The following is a 21,571-nucleotide window of genomic DNA, read 5'->3' as shown; positions in this document are numbered from 1 at the left end:
ACCCCACTCGCCGCAGCTAGAGAGAAAGCCCGTGTGCAGCAATTAAGACTTAATGCAGCCATAAATAAATAGGAAGGAAGGAAGGAAGGGAGGAAGGAAGGAAGGAAGGAAGGAAGATTCGTTTGCATTTCCCAGAATTTTATATAAATGCAGTTACATGGCCTGTACTTATTTACTTATTTTTGCCTTTCATTCAGAAAAGTTGTTTTGAGATTATTTTGTGTTATTGCCTGTATCAATAATTTATTCCTTTTTATTGCTGAGTAGTAGTTCATGTATGAATGTGTCACATTGTTTATCCATTCAGTTTCTAGCTGTTACAAATAAAGCTGGTATGAACATTTATGGTAAGTCTTTGTATTCACATATACTTTCAGTTTTCTTGGGTAAATACCTAGGAGTGTAATGGCTGGACCATATGGTTAGAATATTTTTAGCTTTTTAAGAAACTCTCATGCAGTTTTCCGAAGTGGTTGTACTGGAGACTCTGGTTTCTGCTCTGACATGTAAAGAGCTTGGCGATTGTTATCTCCTTCCCACATAGCAAGATAAAAGGTGAACAAACAAATCATTGATATTTCTTAGGTCTCATAGAGGACTGAGGGTCAGAGGGCAAACCACTGCTCCGAAAACTGGAGAGACGGGCGATTCAGAGGATCACAGCTTCTGAGAAGCAGAAGCTTCTGGAGCTGGACGAATCGGGCCCTTAAGTGGTAACCTGATGAACTGCTGAGAGTGGGCTGACTTGAGATAAAGACCCCAGGGGCCACCGCATTTCACCGGTTAGGTTTCCACGAGCTCCAAGTTCCCATCGTGAAGATCAGAGGAAAGTTCCCTAACCTTTGGTCATAAGCCCAGAGCTAGCTTCACCACAGACACCTCCTAGCCAAGGGAGACGCTTCCCCAGAGCCGTGTCTGACGTGGGGAAGAATGACTCGGCCCCAGCCCCTTCTATCCCTCCTGTCCCTTGTGAAGGTCACAGCCCAAGGCCCCAGGCTCACTGAAAGATGGACCTAATCACAGGTCTTCAGAACACTTCCCATCTCCCGGCCTGACCACCACATCAACTGGCTCCTGCAAAATAGCAGTGGACTTGGACATGGCAGAGATGCTAGAGTTATCCAGCCAGGATTTTTAAACAAGTGTGATTAACATGCTAAGGGTGAACAGCGTGCAAGAAGCGAGGGGAATGTAAGCAGAGATGCGGAAACGCTAAGAATCAAAACCCCCAGGACAGACATGAAAAATGCCTTTGAGGAGTCTTTCAGTAGACTGGACCTCAAGAAAGCTTCAATATGGGTCAATAGAAATGTCCCAAACAGGAATGCAAAGAGAAAAAAGAATGAAAAAAAGAACAATATCCAGGGGTTGTGGGACAATTACAAAAAGTGTGACATCTACATATGGGAATACCAGGAGAAGAGAGAAGGGAGCAAGGAAAAGATTTAGTAATAGTTGAGAATTTTCCAAAATTAATGACAATGCAAACCACAAATCGAAGAAGCTGAGGGGATACCAAGTGCATAAATGCCAGAAAATCAACACTTGAGCACATCATGTTCAAACTGTGGAACACCAAAGACAAAATCTTGAAAGGTGCAGAGAAAATACACCATACGTACAGAGAACAGTGATAAGAATAACATCAGATTTTCCATCAGAAACCAAGCAAGAAAAGAGTGGAGTTGAATATTTAGTGTGTTTGTGTGTGTACAAAACAATCATTTATTATGCTCATAGATTCTGTGGTCTGGAGTTCAGAAAGGGCGTATCAAAGATGACTTTTTTCTCCTCTGCAATATCTGGAAGACTGAGCTCTGGAATTATCTGCAGGTGTCTTCTTGGGTGTCTGGCACCTGAGCTGGATTGACAGAAGTTTGGCTCAGCTCAGAAGCTGCATACCTGTGTGGACTGGTCTTACAGCACGATGCCTCAGGGAAATCAAACCTCTTAAATTGCGGCTTGAGGTGTCAACAGTTAACGTCCCAGTCTATGAGGCAGAAGCAGGAATTGGCTGCACAGCCTGTCCCGGACACTGTCCCGAGTGCTTTGTGTATTAGCTGCTCATTGAGCCTCATGACCACCAGGGAAATAGTGTGATTATCATACACGTTTTATAGGTGGGTTGGTCCTTTCCCGGTGCCTCTGCAGATCGGAAGAGGAAGAATGAGGTTCTGGCTGCGACAGTTCAGCTCTGGGGTTGGTGCTGACGGCGCTAATAACCCGACCCTGGGGTCGGGTCTCTGCCCACCTGGCCCCTGGGGCTCCCGGGCTGCAGCCGTGCCTCCGGCCGCCCCTGGTCCCCACACCCGTCCTGACGGGCACGAGCTCAGAGCCCTAACCCCTGCTCTGCGGAGCTCCTCCCTGACTACGTCCACATGTGTCACTCCCAGGGGACAGGGTGGGTGGCGTCTGCCTCGAATGGGATGTCTCCTGCCCCTGCCTTGGCCTCTCTGCTCTGTGCTGCCCAGAGTACCCCTGCGAAGCTGCCAGACATGGAAGCCCTCCCCACCTCGAAGTTCTCTCTTGCTTCCAAGGACTTTCACATTTCCCACCCCCTGAAGTGTCCCTCCCCCAGCTCTGGGGACCACACCTGAGCATCATGGGCTGTTCCTGCAGTCATTGCTGGGTCCAACCTGCAACCTGGGCACAACCGTTCTGTGGGCGTCTCCCCTGAGCTGCGGGGTGTCCAGGAGCAGTACAGCACCCCCCTGTCCCAGGGTCCAGCAGCAGGTACACAACACAGGTGAGAAGGGCAGTGAATGTGTCAGGTCTGGTCCCTTTACAGTGTCTGTGACTTTTTCTCCAAATCTCTGTGCACTTCTCCCAGTGGTTGCCTCTTGAAATAGTTCTCCTGATCTGAAACGACAAGCATTTATAAATCAGGGTTTCTGACATCTCTCCTTGAGGCAGGATGGCTTGCATTTCCCTTTTCTGTCTGCAGAAATGCTGTGGTCTCACCTCCTGACCCTCCCTGTTGATGGACCCTTGCCCAGGGTGATCTTGGCCTCTGACTTTACACCATCCTCACGTCCCTGCCAGGTGCCCTTACCTCCCCCTGGTTATTCAGTCCCCCGGGCACTGGGTTTGCCAGGTCATCCTACTCTGCGGCCCCCTTGCTTCAATTGAAAGCACTGCTGTCCAGCTGCTAATTATGTTCAACCTGGTGACCACTCTTAACTGTTGTTGACACTGTTTAATTTCTTTTAAAATTGATTTGTGTTCGGTTCCACCAACTAGCCCGTCAGCTCCTTGGGACCAGAGATCGTGGCATGTGTGTGGATAGAGTACAATGACTTGCTCATAACAAGTCTCAATAAATATTATTTATTGAAGAACCTGGAGAGAGTGATCACTTTGACACTCCCTCTCAGTGAGCGGCTGAAATCCCAGTAATGGTGGGAAGGATGGAAAAGCCTTCCTGACTTGAATAAATACCAGTTATTACCAGTTATTACCAAAAGTAAGCACTTTCCCCTTTACATACTTATCTCATTGAATTCTCATCACAGTCCTTCACTGCATGTATGATTCTGTTAAAAGATGAGGGATTGGGGTTTAAATGCAGAAGCTGCCTTGCTCAGAGCTGTGGGGTGAATGTGGGTCTTTCTGATGCCAAAATCTCTGTGAAAACAGCCTCCACCCACTAAGAAAACCAACTCAGCCAAGCGCCCAGATGGGCTGAGATCAGGGCAAAGAGCTTCTCGGATCCGCAGGGCGCCCGGAGTGGGGCGGGCAGCCGGGGCCCTTGCTGGATGGGTCAGCGGCAGGACCTCATCAGGGGCAGGCTGTCCGCAAAGCAGCCCTTGTTTTCAGTGAGCTTTCAGTGTCCAGAGTACTTTTTTCTTTGAAATGCAAAGTAGTCCTCGCTAAGGAGCCGGCAGTTCTGAGACTTGAGTCTTTGGATTTATGTGGAGAAGCTTAGTGGCTGGCAGGGCGAGGGCGGCGCTAAATCCCTGCACGAGGTGCCCGACGTGCTCCTTCAAAGAGAGAGCGTGCAGTTTGGATGTTTGTGGGAAAGGAGATGAAAACCAGGCATTACAGCCAAGGTGGACAGAGGTCACTACATCCCGGAGCTGGAACGTAGCCTCCTTCCCAGCCATGCCCTTTCCTCCTCAGCTCCGGCTCCACCCGCTAATTCGGGAGATGCAGCCCCTTCACAGTCGTCTTGGGGGTGGGGGGAGGCTGCTCGGTGCATCAGGCAAACGTTCACAGGAGCCCCCAGCTGCTTCCACTGTGAAGGTGCGAAGGCTCATCGCTGGCTGCCTCAGATGGTCCTTCCGCCATGTCCAGGCCGTGTCCAGGAGGCCTCAGGAGTGTCCCCTTCATCCCGGGCTTGGTTGTCCGGGCGTCAAAGCTTCACTGCTTCAGCCCAGGGAGTAAATCAAAGGCTTTTTAGTGAAGATAGCAATTACAGTTCCCTTCTGCCTCCCCCTCTGTCCCCTGTGATCTCCCAGGGACGGGGGCAAAGGTCAGAAGTCACGCTGGACGGAACTGACACTCGGTTCCTCAGCCCGAAGCAGAGTTTGGGACAAAGCTTGGTAAGGAGAGTCCGCAGGGTCCCTGCCTGGCCTCTTTCAGACACGAGTGTCTGAGTCCCAGCAAAATGGATCATTCATCCGTCTGTGACTCCTGCTATGCTGAGAATCCAAATGCAGAAAGAATTCCAAATGCAGAAAGAATGTTTCCTTTTTCAAATGTCAACAAACGAGTCCTCAGATTTATCCACAGGTAAATAGCAAGTGCAGTGGACATTTTTATTCATTTTGGCTGCCGAGTTTCTGAACCCACTTTTCTGCGCAGCCCACCCCGTCCTGTGCCGAAGCAGAGCCTGAGGCCAGGAGCTGTGCGCCTGGGTCACGGAGGAAAGCGGACCGAGTTGGGGGGTGGGGTGTGGTCTCCGAGGGCGAGTCCAGCCCAGCCCCAGCCTGCGGGGACTCAAGGCCAGAGGGTCAGCCTTGGTCCGACCTCTGCATTGTCAGCTGTCAGTGTGGCTGCCCCTAGGGCAGGGGCGGTTCTCCGAGACACGCCCAGCAGACACCCAAGAGGCAGACGACCCTCCTTCCCGCCCCCTCGCGTAGTCACGACAGTAAGGGTCGGTTTCCCGCTTCCTGCGTGTCCACCGCATGGGGAGCCTGCAGTGACCCAGAAACAGCTGTTGCTTTGGGAACAGTGCGGCTCTTACCACAGCCCTGGCTGAAGCATCCTCCCAAGTGGCGGTTTGAGAAACGCGAATTCTCCGAGTGCCTAAGGGAATCGTGGAAGTGGGTCCACTTCCTCTCCCTTGGTTTCCAGAACCTATTTTCCCCCCATGGGGACACGGCTCCGTTGGTTTACAGTAGGTACTACGTCGTGAATGATAGCATCCCACCTGGGGGTGCCTCCCGCTGCTGCCCCTTCCAGGCCACCTCACCACTCCGCGGTCTGGTCCGTGGTGGGTCACGTAGTCACCGTCCTACCTCCTGTGACGTCAGGGGGGTCCCTCGGTCTGAGATGTGGCACTCAGTGCCTGGGTGGCACCAGTGTCCAGACTAAACGCTCTCATCAGGCCGCCTCTCCGGGAAGAATGACCCTGACCTGATCCACTTGCTGCTGGGTGCCGGCTGGTCTCGTGCTGGCAGGTGTGATCACCCAGCTCAGCTTCGGCTGCAGCAGCCTTGGGGGAAGGACCCACACCCTGTGGTCCATGTAATGCCTCCATCTGCACCCCTGTGGCAACTTTTCTGTGAGGCCCCAGAGTGTCAGAGGACAGAGGGACAGGCTGTCACCTGCCTGCCACGGATGCTCTCGTGGCCTCACCTGAGATACCGTGATGGTCACCTTCTGCTTCCAGCCTGAGCCCCACCCACCTTCCTCCCCGATCCTCCAGCCTTTCTCCTTCCTGGTCCTGGGCAACCAGGGGGGCCATTTGTCATCCCCTTTAGTCTGTATGTGTCCTCACCTTTGGCTCGTTTTTCCTCCAGACTGAGTGGGCCTCCAGACCTATGCTTGAAGCCTGATTACAGGGGGAGTCTCCCCTCACAATCTCACGAGCCACTTCCTTAAAGTTAATCTCTCTCTATGTTCACATCCAGTTGGGTCTGTTTTCTGGAGACCCCTGGCTGGTAGGTGTGGCCCTAAGTGTCCTCTCTATTTGGGCAACTGACCATAAGACTTGAAAAGTGAGGAGCTGCCCAGCCCTCCCCACCCCCAACCTGAGGATGAAGGAATCTTCAGAACATCCCGTCCTCCCCTACCTCTGCCCCCACCTCCGCCTCCACCCTGAGATCTCACACCCTTGCTGTGCTTAATGGAAAATAAATACAGACGGAAAAACATTTTAAGAAATCCCCACCCTGCCCGGGAGGAACGTGTGTTAGGATTTCAGACTCGGATGGATGAGGCTCTTTCGGATACGAAAGCTCACCTGCGACCATCACACTGCAGCTCACCAGCCCCGTGTTTGGCTCCAGCGCTAGGGTGACAAGCGAAATAGTGAAGTCCCTTCCGCCAGCCCGTGGACGGGCAGAGAATGTTGTTGGGAGACGCTCAGTTGAACTCTGGGATGTCCAGCCCGTGCTGAGTCCTGTAGGACTGGGACCGTGAACACCCCTGGGTGATGCTCTAGGTGTTTCCCATGCCCGATAGCCACCTGACTTAGTATTCTGCGGGAAAATGATGGCCATGCCTACACTCATGTGCAGATGTGGGGGGAGCGCTCAGAACACCTTAAGTATGTGCAGTGTTTTTTGAAACACTGAAATATTCCAACTTTCCCGGTTCCCTTCAGGGGAGGCCCTGGGCACCAGTGGGAAGAGGACGCGGCAGTGAGAAAACGGAGGGAAGGTCCCAGGGACTGAGACGCTGAGTCGGGGTATGGGGGCGTCTTCCACTCCCGGCCCTGGGATACTCTCCGTAGTTCACTGACAGTAAATCCATAAGGGCAGCACCTGGGCCATCCACGCACAGGCGCAATCATTGTAAGGAGACAAAGGTTTTGGAGTGGACTATGCCATTTCCTTGTGGGGGGCAGACCCTCCGTGGACTCTGAACCCCTAGAACTCTGCTTGATGAAAAAGGCCCAACACCCCAGGAAAGCACAATTGTACTTGATATTTTTATTCTCTTAACAGAAACATTCACTTCTCAGATTTCACTGAAGTGCAATTTACAGAACTTAGAGGTAAATTAACATGTGTAAATTCACATTTTAAGGTTTTGGATTTTTTTTTTACAAATATACATCAGTTGGTACAATATTGCCATTCAATCATGCTTTTCATGTACATACCTTCACTTAAGAATTACTATTTATTAAGTTCATTTTGCTTTAAAAAATGCTGAAAATTAACTGGGCACTGCTGGGGAAGTTTTTTTTTCTCCCTTTTTTACTGATGCTTATACAGCAGAGTGATAGAAATCTAGTGCCTGTGTAAAAAGAGGCCCTAGAATCCAGATCGTTTGTCTTTATCTTTAGAGGATATTTCATCTCTCCAGCTTTGATTCTGAAATGAGTTGGGAGCTAGGTATTTCCTTCCCCAGGGATTGATGCTGCCTGCATGTCACTGCAGGAGAGATATTGTTTGGTCTAAATTTCTAGAGCTGTGGCATCAGTGTCCCTTTCGGTGGACAGGCTCCAGGGGTCTGAAGGGACTTGTAGGTCCCTCTAGACAAGAAGTCACAGGAACACGCCAGGACCTTCTAGTCCTGAGCAAAGGCCTGACCTCAGGTCAGTGAAGTGGGGCTCAGGGGCGGACACGGGCCTGAGACTTAACGCTCGGTCGTACCAGGAACCAGGGGTTTAGGATGGGGAGTCAGCCAAGAAAAAAGGAGGAGGAAGGGCAGGGAGAGGAAATGCAAGAAAGAAGAGGGAGAAGAGGTAGGTTGGGGCCGTGGTAGCGGTGGCCCCATCGCTGCAGTTTTCCAGAGCCGTCCCTCGATGGCTGCTTCTTCTGTCTTGTTTCTGCTTCCTCATCCCCCCACCCCCCGCCATCCTTTACTTGATCTGATTCAGAATTTGTGGGGGAGTCTTGTCAGGAGCCGGCAGTGTCCCCGCGTTCCCAGAACCAGCCATGCTGCAGCTGGGGGTGATTCAGCACCGCGGACAGCGGCGGGTACCTGGCAGCCGTGAAGTCCCCACCGCCCTCTCCGCGAGCGCCCGTCACTGTGCCCAGAGGGGCCTCGGAGCGCGGGTCTGTCCCTCCTGAATCACAGAGCTTTCGGTATTTCACCCCACCCCTGACCCCCGCAAGGACTCAGCTGGGACAGCCTTTCGACATGTGCGGGGCGGTGGGTCCCTGCTCCTGGATGGGGAGGGCGGTGGGGAAACCAGCCAGGGTTCACCCGGCTTTGCTGGGTGTTAACGAGGCTTCTGCCAAAAGAGGTCATAGCCATCGAATCGTGGTACATAAACAGAGATTTTCCTAACTTTCCTTTGGTCTTATTAGAAAGTTCTATTTATTGTATTTTGGACCAATTCAATGATTTCATTAGAATGGCTTCTTAAAAATGGGTATAGAAGTTTCTCTAAATTAAAAATGTCTACTTTAAGTTTCAAATGTCTTTTAAAATTTTTTTAAACAAGATACTATAGACACATCTTGAAATTTTTAATCTAAAAATAGGATTTCATCAAAATACTCTATTCTATTCTGGGCATTGATACACCGTGTATTTACTATTTATGGCTCTCCAGACGTGATAAACACTATACCAAAGAAAAAAAGAAAGAAAGAAAGAAAGAAAGCATTTATCTTTATTGATAAGAACAGAATTCTGTGAAAAAAAATTATGTGGGAAAAATATGAGCTGTGTTTCCTTGAAAAGCAACTCAAGTCAACGTTTCTGAGGAACAGCAGACATCAGACACTGTAGTGGCCAGATGGGTACATACAGACTTAGAAAGGAACAAAAAGGAAACAACAGTTATAGACCTGCAAAATAGACCTGCAAATCATTTGCTCAGCAAAAACAAAACCCAAAGATAATCCTAAACCCAGTAACTTGCTATCACACGTTGTGGGATCACGTGCTGGGAGGGGACAAGCGGAGCCACTGACCTCCTGACCCTCTGGGGCTGGGTCCTGCCAGGAGGACCAGGTTGGGAACTGTAAGTCACTTACGTTTTTCTGCCTGACGGGAAGTGCTGTGGGCTTGGGAGGCAGATGGAGGTGCTGCCGACTTTATTTGGATGTTAGTGGGAGGGCAGATTGTGGGAGGGTGGATGCGAACACGGAGCAGGGCAAGTGTGAAGCACGGAGACGCAGGATGGTGGTCGAGTCAGGTTTGGCAGGTGGGGGGCCCTTTTGTTGGCTCCGTCCTGCTTTCAGGGCAACTCAAGTGTTTGTTCTCCTCACAGAGACCCAGGTGGGGAGGTGTGCGGGCTCCTCTGGACTCGAATTCCCCCGATTTTTCTAATCGAAAGATGCAGGTGGACCTGCGTAAGTGCTGCTGGTGCTCCCGGGGGCCTGGAGCAAAGGGAGATGCACCTCTGAGCTCCGGGCTGCCCTGAGCCAAGCCCTCCAGCTACCCTGGTGCCATGTTTGAGCCCGGGGCCCCCTCCTCTGGCCGTCCCAGCCCTCCTGTCCCGTCCCCGCCCGCTGTGCCCGGAGCCCGGGGTCCCTCGTCCCCAGCTCCCTCTCTGTTTCCCACTCACTCGCGGCAAAGCTCCAGGCCCTGAAATGGACTTCCTGCTGCCGTAGGGACTCTTCTCTCATCCATCTCTCCCTCCGAGAAGCGCCCTCCTGACCCGACAGACAAGTCCCCACGCCGGTGCTAATGGGTACCAGGGCGCTAGGGGTGGCTTTCTCCAGGAGCAGATGTTTATGCATGAGGAAGTTTGTGTGGTTCTGGAGAGCCAGTGCCTCGAGCCCTGTGGGGTGCTCATCATGGGTGGGTGGGCGCCTTCCAAGCCCCTAGAACCAGGTCCCATGGGCAGTGCCCTCTGTGCCCCTTTGTGGGTCGGCCCCCCCGCATCTTCCCTGCCGTCTGCTCCCTGTAGTAGGAGCTCGTTCATACAAAGCATGGACCACGTCTCCAAGCAACAGCTCAGAGTGCTGTGAGCTGAGCTTCTGGTCACAGATTCCAGCCAGGACTGGACTGTGTCTCCCGCTTTCAGAGCAGGGCTCCAGACATGGGGCTCAGAGCGTCTGAGTCCCAACCAGCCCTGAGGCCTCTGGTTCTCTGAGCTTTGTCCTGATGACACGTCAAATGATCAGAAACTAACATAAACTGGCCTTTTGATCCTAGCTTTTGTACTGAATTAAGATTTTATTTCCTCGATTTGTATGAAAGATTAATACGAGTCATCTATTTGCAAAACCATTTTTATCTCTCTTGAAACTTTATGCTGGAGAAGTTGTCAAATACCCGGCCCGTTTTCTCTTATAAAAGAACTTGAGGGCTTCCCTGGTGGCGCAGTGGTTAGGAATCCGCCTGCCAATGCAGGAGACACGGGTTCGTGCCCCGGTCCGGGAAGATCCCACATGCCGCGCAGCGGCTAGGCCCCTGAGCCACAACTACTGAGCCTGCGCGTCTGGAGCCTGTGCTCCGCAACAAGAGAGGCCGCGACAGTGAGAGGCCCGCGCACCGCGATGAAGAGTGGCCCCCGCTTGCCACAACTGGAGAAAGCCCTCGCACAGAAACGAAGACCCAACACAGCCAAAAATAAATAAATAAATAAATAAATTAAAAAAAGAACTTGAGTAAGTTTGCCTTTATATTAAATCCCAGGAAAAGCTTCTCTCCATACTTAGTATCTCTACTTCTTGTTCTCTTGTGACAATACCTACAACTCACTTTGTTTTGCTTTTGCCCCGTTGTTATGAGATCTCTGTGATGCTGCACTTGCCTTTCTTGGGTTAAGTGAGGTGCCCAGGCTGCTACAGAGCTTTGCTATTTATATTCTGGACGATGAATCTCAGATGCGGATCTTTTAGATGGAGGAACGAGAGGCTGGTTAACCAGCATGATGGAGCCAGAAATGAGTCCTCGGCGGTGAAACAATTCAAGGCATATGATGGACTCAAGATGTCACGGGGGTGCCACCCTCCTGCATGGACAGGAGGCCAGGATCCCGCCCCTCACTCAACCCCGGATGCCCCGTGTGCTCGGGGGAACCTAAAGGGGGCAGAATTCTGCCTCTTGCACTTTTGCAGCTGCTTTAAGTGAATTTTTTTGTTGTTCAGGATGGAGATCAGAGAACCGAGATGAGAGAGCTGGAGGCCCCTCAGGCCTAAGGGGAAGGTTCTGTGAGTTTCTGTGCTTGCTTTCTGATAAAACTCAGTTAAAAAGGCAGGACTTGGTCTGGGACTTGGTTTCCTGATTGATTCCCTGGGGGGGACCCTATCAGCTCAGACCTTGTCCATGTGGTCGGGTCATCATCTGCCAGGGAAGCAGCTGCGTCAAGCCATGGGCGTGGGGCCCGGGGCTGTGCATCTGGGACCCTCGTCACCAGGATGTGTAGCAGTGGTTTCTTCACGCCCTAAATCTTGGCCCCCGGGTGCTTTGGAAACTGTTCCTTTGCTCTCTGCAAGAATGGTCTCACTCTCTGTTCCTCTTTTAGGGGTTCTTAAATATCATGTGTCTCAAATCATTTTGAAAGGAGGTGGAGTGAAAAACTTAAATAGTAATGAATATGATAGCTCGTCCTTACTGGCTTCTTTGGGGAGGAGCCCATGGCTTTTCTCTTCACTTGTGGCTTATCCTGAAGTCTCACACACGCTGTGCTCGTGGGAACCCCTCGCTCAGGAGGTGCGTGGCGGGGAGGGAAGCGTCGGGGATGGGCCTGGTTGGTTCTCACCGGCCAAGCCTCGGCACTGCTTTTCAAGGCATCCACTCAGACCCTCTGGCCCAAATGGAAATTCCCTTGGACACACGGAGGAGGGAGAGCCGTTTGTGCGTAGGCGGGTGTGGTGGGCGATCTCGGTCCTGGCACCTTGGGAGCAGCCATCGGAGAAGCAGCATGTCCCTAACGCAAGGCTATTTGCTCATCTGAGCTTCAGACACGCGTGTGTTTCTGAACACCAAAGGAAAACGAATGCACAGCACAGATCAGCACCGTCAGGGCATGCCACACCCACACACGGCTTCGCCTGCTGCGCGGGGCCAGCCCGGGGCCTCACAGCATTAGTAGGAACTGGTCTTGCTCTGGCGGCTTCCTCACCCAGGTGCCCAGGCCGGCCTTCTGGAATGCTCTGAACAGCTGCTGTTTGACAGCCTGGTAGGTGCGTGACCCCCGCTTGGCCTCACAGTACATGGATGGCGTGTCTCCGTGGCTTGGGATCCGTGTGCTCAGCTGTGGGACAGAACGAGAGAGGATGGGTGAGCCCTCGCCAGGGACGGGCCCCGACCAGCAGGACCGCTCAAGCCTGGCAAGCAGGCACTGGCCCTGCCGGTCACTTTTCCTTCTCTCTTCCTTTAAACAGAAAAGCAACGAGATCATCACGTGGGCTTGGAGTTTGCCAAGAGGGTGGATCTCAGGTTAAGTCCTCTCACCACATGGATGATGGGAGGGGCTGCGTGAGTCAATTAGTGCAATTCTGGGGTCATTTCACAACGTATCAAAATAGCCAGTTGTGCACCTTAAATATATACACTGTTCGTATGTCAATTATGTCTCAGTAACAAAGAAAAATATCTATTCTCTCTAATTTGATCTATTGATAAATAAAATTTCATATAAAATTCCAAAAAAAGAAAGAAAGTAACAGTAGAAATTTCCCAGTTCTATCAGGCAATTCTGTGATTCCCTGAAAAACCTAGTTATTAGGGAGACTTTGCTTCACAAGAAGTGTGAGTGATTAATGAAAAAAATAAACACAGAACTTGTCTGCTATTAACAACACAAGCTGTGCATAATTCTTTTCTTTTTCGAGGAGGTTTAGGGGCTCAAATCGGCGTGGGTGGTGAGGCCGAGGGGGCCGTGGGAATGAAGGCAGCGTCCATGGCGGAGTCGCCTGCTAGCCCACTGGGAGGACGGGGACTGGCCCCTGTGTCCAGCGGGGCAGGACCCGGCCTGGCTTCACCACCCGCGCGCCAGGGTTGGGGGTGCGGTGAGCGGGGGAAGTTGTCGGCGGGGGGCGGCACCTGCCACTGGCCGGCCAGTCCGTCCCTGACACTCACCGCCGTGTAACTGGGGGAACACCTAACTTTTCTGGGCATCCATTTCCTTCCGTCTGAACTGGAATGACATGGACTCTGAAGTTTCTATGGACTTTCTCACAGGCTGCACTGGCCACAGCTGTTCACCAGTGAGCCCCTTTCCACCTGTTGCTGGGGCCACAGCTTGAGACCCTGCTGCGGGTCGGGGGCCCCACTCGGAGGGGCCACACCTGGGGTTGGCGGGGGGGGTGGGCAGGGACATGGGGGCTGGTTTGCGTGTCCCGTGTCACCCTGGCTCTGCCCAAGCGGCAGCTCCCTGGGCCCCGCTCGTGTCCAGCCCCACTGACCTTGCCGTAGAGCCGCGCCCACCGGGCCGAGAGCCTGTGCTTGCAGAGCCTGGACGAGCGGCCGCAGCTCCGCTTGCCGGTGGTGGCGTCGATGACCTCCACGTCCGCCGTGCCCACCACCCAGTTCACGCTGAAGTGGGGCGACTTCCCAGGCTGCCGCGCCTCGGCCTGACTCACTCCTGCCGGGAGAGACGGGGCGCCGGGCGTGAGCGCTGCTGGCCGGGCGGGTGGGCAACGGTCCCCACGCTGGTGGGACGGGGTGGACGGCCGGCCCGAGTGCCATCACGGAGGCTTGGATTCGAAGGATTTTAAATGCAAGGCTGTCCTGTAATAACACTCTGCCCACGTTTCCCCCTTTCTCTGGATGTTTGTCGCGTGGACTGGTGAACAGATGGGGCCGCATAAAGGCCAGCTGAGAGCGTGCGTTTACGGGGCACCTGCTGCCTGCCCGCTCCCCACAGGGCAGACGCCAGGGTCACAGTCTGGCTGACGGGATACGAAATGAGTGAAAACAAGCGAGCTCTGAGGGTGCAAGGCGCCGACCCGGCAAGGTGACTGGAGCCCAGTGGGGACTGGAAACTGGGCCCTGGTTTGAATTTAAGGACCGCAGAGCGTTAAACCGGGAGTGGGTCTTTCTAAGTCCCGGGGCTGCCGAGGATGCTAAACCATGCGGGATGGTGGCCTGGGAGGAGGGGCGCTGACCCCGGGGCCTCGGCCACATGCCCTCCATGCCCCCCGACTCCCTGCGCAGCTGACGGGCTGGCTCCACCCCCAACCCTGGCTCCCACTGGGGTCACGCAGGAGTGAGCAGAGAAGGGCCTTGGTCTCATGTGTGTTCACGGCCACAGTGCTGCAGGATGTTCAGCCTGGGCCCCCACCCCCCACCCCACCGTGCTCCTCCTGACGCCTTCCCTGGATCCAGCCCCCTGAGCAGCTGCTCCCATCCACACTCTGCTCCTTCCCCGCCTCCTGCTCCCGAGTGGACGGATTGGACGGCTGGATGGGGCCTCTCAGGGCCCTGGGTGGGTGGGCCCAGGGGCCCCGGCAGCATCTCACGGGGAAGCAGAGCCTGGTGCTGGGAAGCAAGTTGGCAACCCAAGGAGCTGGACACATTGAAAAGTTGTCACCTGACTCATCCACATAGATGGAAATTAAATTTAACTTAGACACCCAAGAACTGAACATGTGCTTTTAGCTCCACACCAGGAATTCTAGGTCTTTGGGGGCCACTGCAGAGCTGTTTCTGCTGCTCAACCACAGGAAGTCATTAATCTTCAACATTTTAAGAAAGAGCAGGAGAAAGAAGAAAAGGGAAAGTGAAAGACATTGAAACTGGGCCCAAAGTGATATTTTATCAGAATTACTGAAATTATTGACCGTTTAGAAAATGACTCTGGTTTCATAGACATTGAATTTGAGGCAAACCTTCCCATCCCCTGCTTGACGATGGTGAGTCAGGACTGACCCCTCGGAGACGGGCGTGGGTCTCAGGCTCCCATCCCCAGCTCCCACGAGGTGGATGTCGCCACCTCTTCAACTGGTCTTGTTTGTGTTGTTAATTCTTATGTGGTTAAGAAATGGTGCCGTTGCCACGGGTCACAGTGGGTGTGTTGGGAGAACTTGGCCTTCTGGTTAAACGGGGTTCAAATCCTTGCTCCATGCTGATAAATAGAGCATCTTCACACTTAAATTCCTGTGAGTCTATTTCCACATTTATAAATGGAGGTAACAGCAGCTGTCGTGGTTGGTGTGACAGGGTGTGTGCCTCATCTTGACGTTGACGGGGGTGGCTGCTGGGTTTAGTTAGGTCCCTTCCCTGAATGGTGGAGCTGTTCTCTGGGAGGGACTCGTGGAGGGTGAGTAGCTGCACCGTGCAGACCAGGCCTCTCTGGGCACCCACCCCCGAGGAGAACCACCCACAGGCTGTACGTGGCCATCACCTGCCGGGCTCAGGCCGTAGGGCGCCACAGCCATGGGCACAGCTTTGGGTCAGATCCGAAGGCACCGTTCATGGCGAGGACGGGGGTGAGGGAACCCCCTCCACGACAGGTCGGCCCGAGTCACGGGAAGGGAAGGTGGGGCTGTGGTCCTGGATGGGCACTGCGACCCCTGCTCCCATGGCCTCGCTGTAGTTTGCTGAGTCCCCTCCCTGGACGCTGGGAGCCCCTGGAATCTGACGTGGTCCCCGGATTTGGCAGAGGGTCTTAGATTTTAGGAACAGGATCTGGTGTGTAAAGAAACCTGGGGCATAGCCACTGAGCCCTGGGCGGTCCCAGCCCCACTAGGAGCATCCTCTTCCGCCCTGTCTGAGCTTTGGGGTCCGTGATGCTGCCCTCGGCTGGTGACTCTCGTGGGAGGGTTGAGGGAGTGGGGAGGTGTGTTCTCTTGGTGGCTGGCCTGGCTGAGAGCTGTCCCCGCGAGTCACCGCCACCCCGTGGGCACCATCGTTGCCCCTGGTTTTCTAACTGAGGACAATCTTAGGGTCCTGGGAGTAACTCTTAGGCCTGACTCTTACCACAACCCTTGACTGGCTCTTTGATCTTCTCTCTCCTCTTTTGGAGGATCTGGTCTAAGCCCCGGACGGGCCAATCTTTGTGGGTCTACACGTGCCCACCCCCCCAGCGCCCCCCACCGCAGATCACGGCTTGCAGCCCCTTCAGAGACAACGCACCACCCAGGAGGGAGCTGCGGTGGATTACGGGGATAATTTCGGGGGTCACAGCGGGTGGGGCTACCTCCCCAACACCCCCTCCTGCTGAGCTGAGAGCTTAGCTGCTGCCAGAGTGGTTCACGGCTGCGTGACTCCTGGTCCTCACGACCCCAGGCTGGCTCTGGTGGCCTGGGGGCGGCATCCCCCTCCCAGGTTTGGTGCTGGGGGAACATTCAGGAATTTGCTCCTGGATCAGGTGGGGGCGGCCTGTGGCCCTGGGTCCCCCCTGCCCCGTTGGACACGTGTGTTTATTGCCTGTATTTCTCTGGGCACCACAGACACTGCCCTGAAAGTGACACTGTGATGTCTGAGGGGCTCATCCTGTTACACCTTCACTCTGGAACGTCGTCCGGAGATGCTCCGCACCCGGCTGACCTTTCAAGTATCCAATCTCTGCAGTTCTGCCCGCTGAGTCTTAAATGGCCGATGGCCAGACTGGGAGAGCCTGCCTTGGGGGCCTCGGGGCGTGTGGACGGAGGGGTGTGTGCATTTGAGGACCTGTTCTTACCGCTGAGGAGGGGCCGGTTGTGCCGGTACGAGGCGGGCAGCTGGCCGATGTCCTCGGTCCTGTGGCTCATGACCCGGGAGAGGTGGCCGGTGTGGTGCAGGCTCCCCACCACGATGCTGTGCAGGTACACGGGCTCGATGAAGTGGCAGAGCAGCGCACCCTGCAGCCCCAGCACGTTCCACCTGGGGGGGAGAGGGGCGTCAGCGCCCTGGCTCACTGGCCTCACCTGGGGGAGGACGGGGGAAACTTTCTGCCCCGTTGTCCCCGAGGTGTCACTGTCCCCATCATGCAGCTGGCGGTGGGGGGTGGGAGCTGGCCTGGGGCTCGCAGCACAGTGGACCGGGCATGGCTTCGGCCTCGTGACCCCTGGTGACCCCGAGCCCCTCTCTGCCGTCGGGGGGATGGGTGTCGGTGGGTCTGCGTGTGAATAAACGTGGATCCTTTTCCTGGAAAACGAGTTGTCAGGTGAAGGGGAAGCTACATATTCTCTCAGGGACTTAAAATCAGATTTAAAAAAGACCCTCTGTCTCCAAAGTGAATCGGAATTTTTCTTTATGTTCGCTGGGAAATATCAGAAATTGAATTGATTGCAGTTTAGGGGAAAATACTCTCCCTCCCCACCCCTTTGTCAAACTCAGCAGTGGGCGGGACCTGCTGTGGTGACGTGAACGACCTCATTTGGCTCTGGGGGTGATTTGACTTCAGGAGCCCTGATCGGAGGACGAGGCCGTGGTCCTTGACATAAATGAGGCTCTGAGTGAGTGTTTGCTTCTGCCAGCAAAGATGACAGGAGCCTTGTCAGACATTTCCCCGTAAATTTGGGTGGAACAACTTTCCGTGTATCTGTTATTTACGGCAACGTTTTGTGGTTTCCACTCTAAATAACATGCTTAAAATCCAGCCTCCATCAGCACAAGCATTATGCAGTTAATTTCTTACATCATTATTCTTTTCATTAATTAACATTTCTCCACGGTTAGAGCAATTAATGTGGCGCCTCCATGCCGTACATTTCCTTTCATGATTAACAAGGAGTCATTCTATTTCCCTTTCCCGAAGCAGTCAATTAACACAGAGTTCTTTCCATTAATTACCGAGTGCTCAAACCAGCAGGCCTACCTAGAGATCAGTCTGCTCCGAGAACCTGTGACACCAATTGCCTTAAAAAAATTCTCTTTAAATTTTATTCCAAAAACACAAGCAATTTAGCTGGCGATATTAATTTGCCTCAGAAGCATTGAGGTGAGTGAGAAACATCTTCTAATCTCATGCAAGAAGAAGCAGCCATCTGGCTGGCGAGGATTGAGGAACGGCCCCCCCCTCGTTAAGTGTGGGTCGTTAAAGTAATGTGCTCACCCACATAAAACTCAAGTGGAATATAAAAGGTAATATTTATATACAAACAGTTTAGTCCTACAATTTAAACAGTCATTGGTTTTATGAAACGTTTACTTTAGTCTCTCAGATTTGCATAACTTCACTTAAAAAAATAATTGTGGTCATTTCTGTAAGTCACATCCTGTCTCTCAGAAACGAGTGGAGAATTGCCCTTGGGAGCTAGTGTGTGATTTTCCCAAAGAGTAAGCGTCCAAAAGTGTTGAAGGGGAGCACATTTCTGGAGGCGTGAGAAGCAGGGGAATGGACATTCCCCATCGATAACAAAGCCCTTTCTCCAACCATGAGATGAGTATTCCAGAGGGGACGCCCCTGTGTTTCAGGCTGTCCATGGACTGGCTTTGAACAAAACTTCTGGAACGTACCTGAATGGCTCTGACTCTGCAGGGAAGTCTAAAGACAAACAAATTCTATATCTGGTCTCCTCCTAATAACCTTTACAATAAAGAGACAATCAGCCTTCTCCTTGCCTGGCTGTAGGAGTTTAACTTATTCAGCCAACACCATCAATAAAACCAAATGTCGCCCTGAATACAAACTGGAGAGTTTTCAGCATTCCGGATTGAACGGAAAAGTGCCTCTCCTTTTATTCAAACAGCTGACATGACTGCAGTGTTGACAGAGAAAAAAGTCCCAGGTCTAGTTTTCAATATAGATAATCCCTAAATAAATATATTTTTGTCTGTTTGTCAATCACTGAAATACCAAAGATAAGTGAGGGAGAGATCTTGGAAAAAGGCTGTTTTCTTTAACTGAGAGACAATCTCTGTACCTCGAGGACTGACGGGGACCGTCCCAGGATGGGCCCCACCTAAGACAGGCCGGGCCCGTGCACCCGGGGCGTGAGACCGAGAACCGCGGGCACAGGTGCGGGGACTGTGGGTGGTCGAGGTCCCTGTCTGCCGTTTTCACCCCCGAGGCACGGCCGCCGGGAGGAGGTGCGGGTCCAACATGACAGTGAGGTCTGAACATCACCAAATCCATCCTTACTTCACTTCCCTCCTTGTCGGTGGGCAGGTTTGCCCGTGACCTGGAGGCACAATTACACCCACTGGGAAAGGTCACGGTGCAGCTGGGTGACTCAGGCTGAGGCACAGCTGTGAGTACAACGCCATGCGCCCTGGGCTCATCTGGGGGGGCTTCGGGAGCCTCCTGCTGCTAGGACCCCCAAGGCCGGGAAGGAACTGGTCTGGGTGCAGCCGGCATCAGCGTTTCCAGCGTGCCGGGCAGTTCCACTGTGAGCCGGGTGATGCACAAAGCAGGCAGCATGGACTTGGGAGTCAGTCTACCGGGTCCAGGTGACGTCCGTGTCTTTTGTTGTCACTTAGCCCCTCTTCTGCTTTCCCTCAATGTTCGTGATGTCTCCTGGTCACCTAATTTCTAGTTTGTTTTGCAGCAACGGTGCTTCTCAGCCCTTTGCAGTGTCCTGGGGGCTGGACAGGGGGCTGGACCGGGGGGTGGCTGCTGCCTCAGACCCGTGTCCCCGTCTCAGCATTGTTGCAGGAGTAGCAGAGGCGGCAGATGCGGGCGTGTCATCACTGTTACCACGCTTATGTTGGACAAATATTCCTGAGTTTATCACTCACTACCTTTGAAACAGGAGGGAGAGGGGCAGGGCACAACTTTGAAAAGAATGACATAGCCCAAGGACATGACATAAACTGATTAGAACCAAATGGGTCCAAGATGGCAGACACGTCGACTTCCACTAGACCTTGAGCCTCAGTATATGCTCACTGTAACACATCAGCAAGCTAAATGACACACCCACAGGCGCCAGGACAGTTCTAAGGCCAGACCATAAAGGTCAAAAAGTGGGTGGTGGCCCAATTTTGGGAAATCCCCCCCAAAATAGCTGGAATACTCCTCCCACTCGTTAGCCTATGGAATTACCCATCCCTGTAAAAACTGACAACCCCATACCCTGGTGCCTTTCTCACCTTCTGAGATGGCCCACACTCTGTCTGTGGAGCGTGTTTCTCTCTAAATAAATCCACTTGTTACCTATCACTTTGTCTCTCACTGAATGCTTTCTGTGACGAGACTTCAAGAACCTGAGCTTCGTTAAGTCCTGAAACCAGGTGTGTGATCTCAGTTAAAAGACCGTGGGTTTTGGCGAGGTTCGAGTCCCAATCTGAGATACACGGTTGTACCTTCACCACTGGAGATGGGGTGAAGTTTCCCCTAAAGGCTGCAGTAAGGTGACCACGGTCTTCTGTAAAGGAAGAGCAGTGGTTATTACACCAAGCTGGGAACTTTGGGGCTGGGCGTTTAGTAAGAGCAGTGGTTTTAAAATGACCCATATTTGGAGATTGGAAGTATGAACGCATTCCCTCCTGATTTCAGCAGAGCTGTAGGTAACACCATCCGGTTGCCAGGTGGGCTGGGTGTGGAGCCAGGTCCCCACTCTCAGAGGGGGGAACTCTTGCAGCCTGAGATGTCAGTGCGGGGAGTCAGATGGGGCCTCGGTCCCCGGAGAGCAGCCGTAATTCTTTACAGTTCATTTTTATGGAGAAAGTTTTAATCTGTTCATTTAAAGACACATTGCAATCAATAATCAAGCTCTGGTGCTTAAAATTAGAAACCATATCTAAAGGAACATTAGTTCCAGAAGATTTAGATTTTTATATGCTACTTGCCTCTTGATTCTTAGAGCAAAAACCCCTCCCTGTTTCGCCTGTCCTTTCAGGTGGCCGGTGTTTCCTGTTAGTGACAGTTCAGATCGGCTTCTTACGTCCCGAAAGCCAGGCCATGTCCATGGGAACATGGGCCTCACGGTGACACTTGTCATCTGTCCTGGGCTCACAGAGGCGCAGGGCTTGGTCTGTTTTATCCCTGAGCTGCAGGAAAATCCAACCCTTTGAGGCGCCTCCAACCTTAACTCGTGGGTTGAAGGTCGAGTTTCCTGGACCTGGTGAAACAACCCACATTCTGCAGTTTCCCTGGGTCTGCACCAGCCTGGCATGAGCGGTGGCATTTTAGGAATAGATTTCACTATGACTTTGGTTCTGTAATTTTGCAAAGACCACATGAGTTGAGCCAAGTGAGTGGTGTCTCCTACGTGGTTACATTGGTTTCCCGGGGCAGGGGTTGAGGTGGGTGGGGAAGGGCTTAAAACATCGGAAATTTACTCATGGTCCTGGAGGCAGAGGTCTTAGGTGAAGGTGTGGCAGCCCGGGGGCACCGGGGAGACCCCACCCCGAGGCCTCGCTCACCTGGCACTCAGAGGCTTGTGGATGCGTCCCCCTGGGCCCCGCCTCCGTCTCTGTGGCCTCCCCTGTGCACCTGCTCTGGGCATCTGTCCCCAGGTCCCCAAGGCCTCGCTCACGAGGATACACTAGCTGCATTTAGAGGCCACCTTCTCTCACCATCCTTGGCTTAATCCTGCCTGGTAAGGCCACACTCACGGGTTTAGGGTCTGGGGACAAGGATATCTTTTGGGGCCACCGTTGGGCCCATGCCACCTGCTATGGGGCATTAGCAGACCCCACTGCTTCTGTTTACCCCATACCCGGGGCTCCGTAACCCCAC

General features: G+C 53.1%; 1 protein-coding gene across 1 annotated transcript in view; it reads right to left on the bottom strand.

The window, feature by feature from the left end:
• Positions 1–11,997: 11,997 nt before the first annotated feature.
• Positions 11,998–21,571, bottom strand: part of ADARB2 (adenosine deaminase RNA specific B2 (inactive)) — a 373,120-nt gene continuing 363,546 nt past the window's right edge. Inside the window, exons 8-10 of the mRNA XM_057544022.1 lie at positions 16,646–16,827; positions 13,428–13,606; positions 11,998–12,274 (exon numbers count right to left, since the gene is read on the bottom strand). Coding sequence (XP_057400005.1) covers positions 12,098–12,274; positions 13,428–13,606; positions 16,646–16,827 — 538 coding nt within the window. The 3' untranslated portion in view covers positions 11,998–12,097. The remainder of the gene's footprint in view (positions 12,275–13,427; positions 13,607–16,645; positions 16,828–21,571) is intronic.

This window comes from Balaenoptera acutorostrata, chromosome 3 (genome assembly GCF_949987535.1).
Source record: "Balaenoptera acutorostrata chromosome 3, mBalAcu1.1, whole genome shotgun sequence".
NCBI lineage: Eukaryota > Metazoa > Chordata > Mammalia > Artiodactyla > Balaenopteridae > Balaenoptera > Balaenoptera acutorostrata.
The sequence above is the reverse complement of the archived record's forward strand: the minus strand, read 5'-3'. Positions and strand labels throughout refer to the sequence as shown.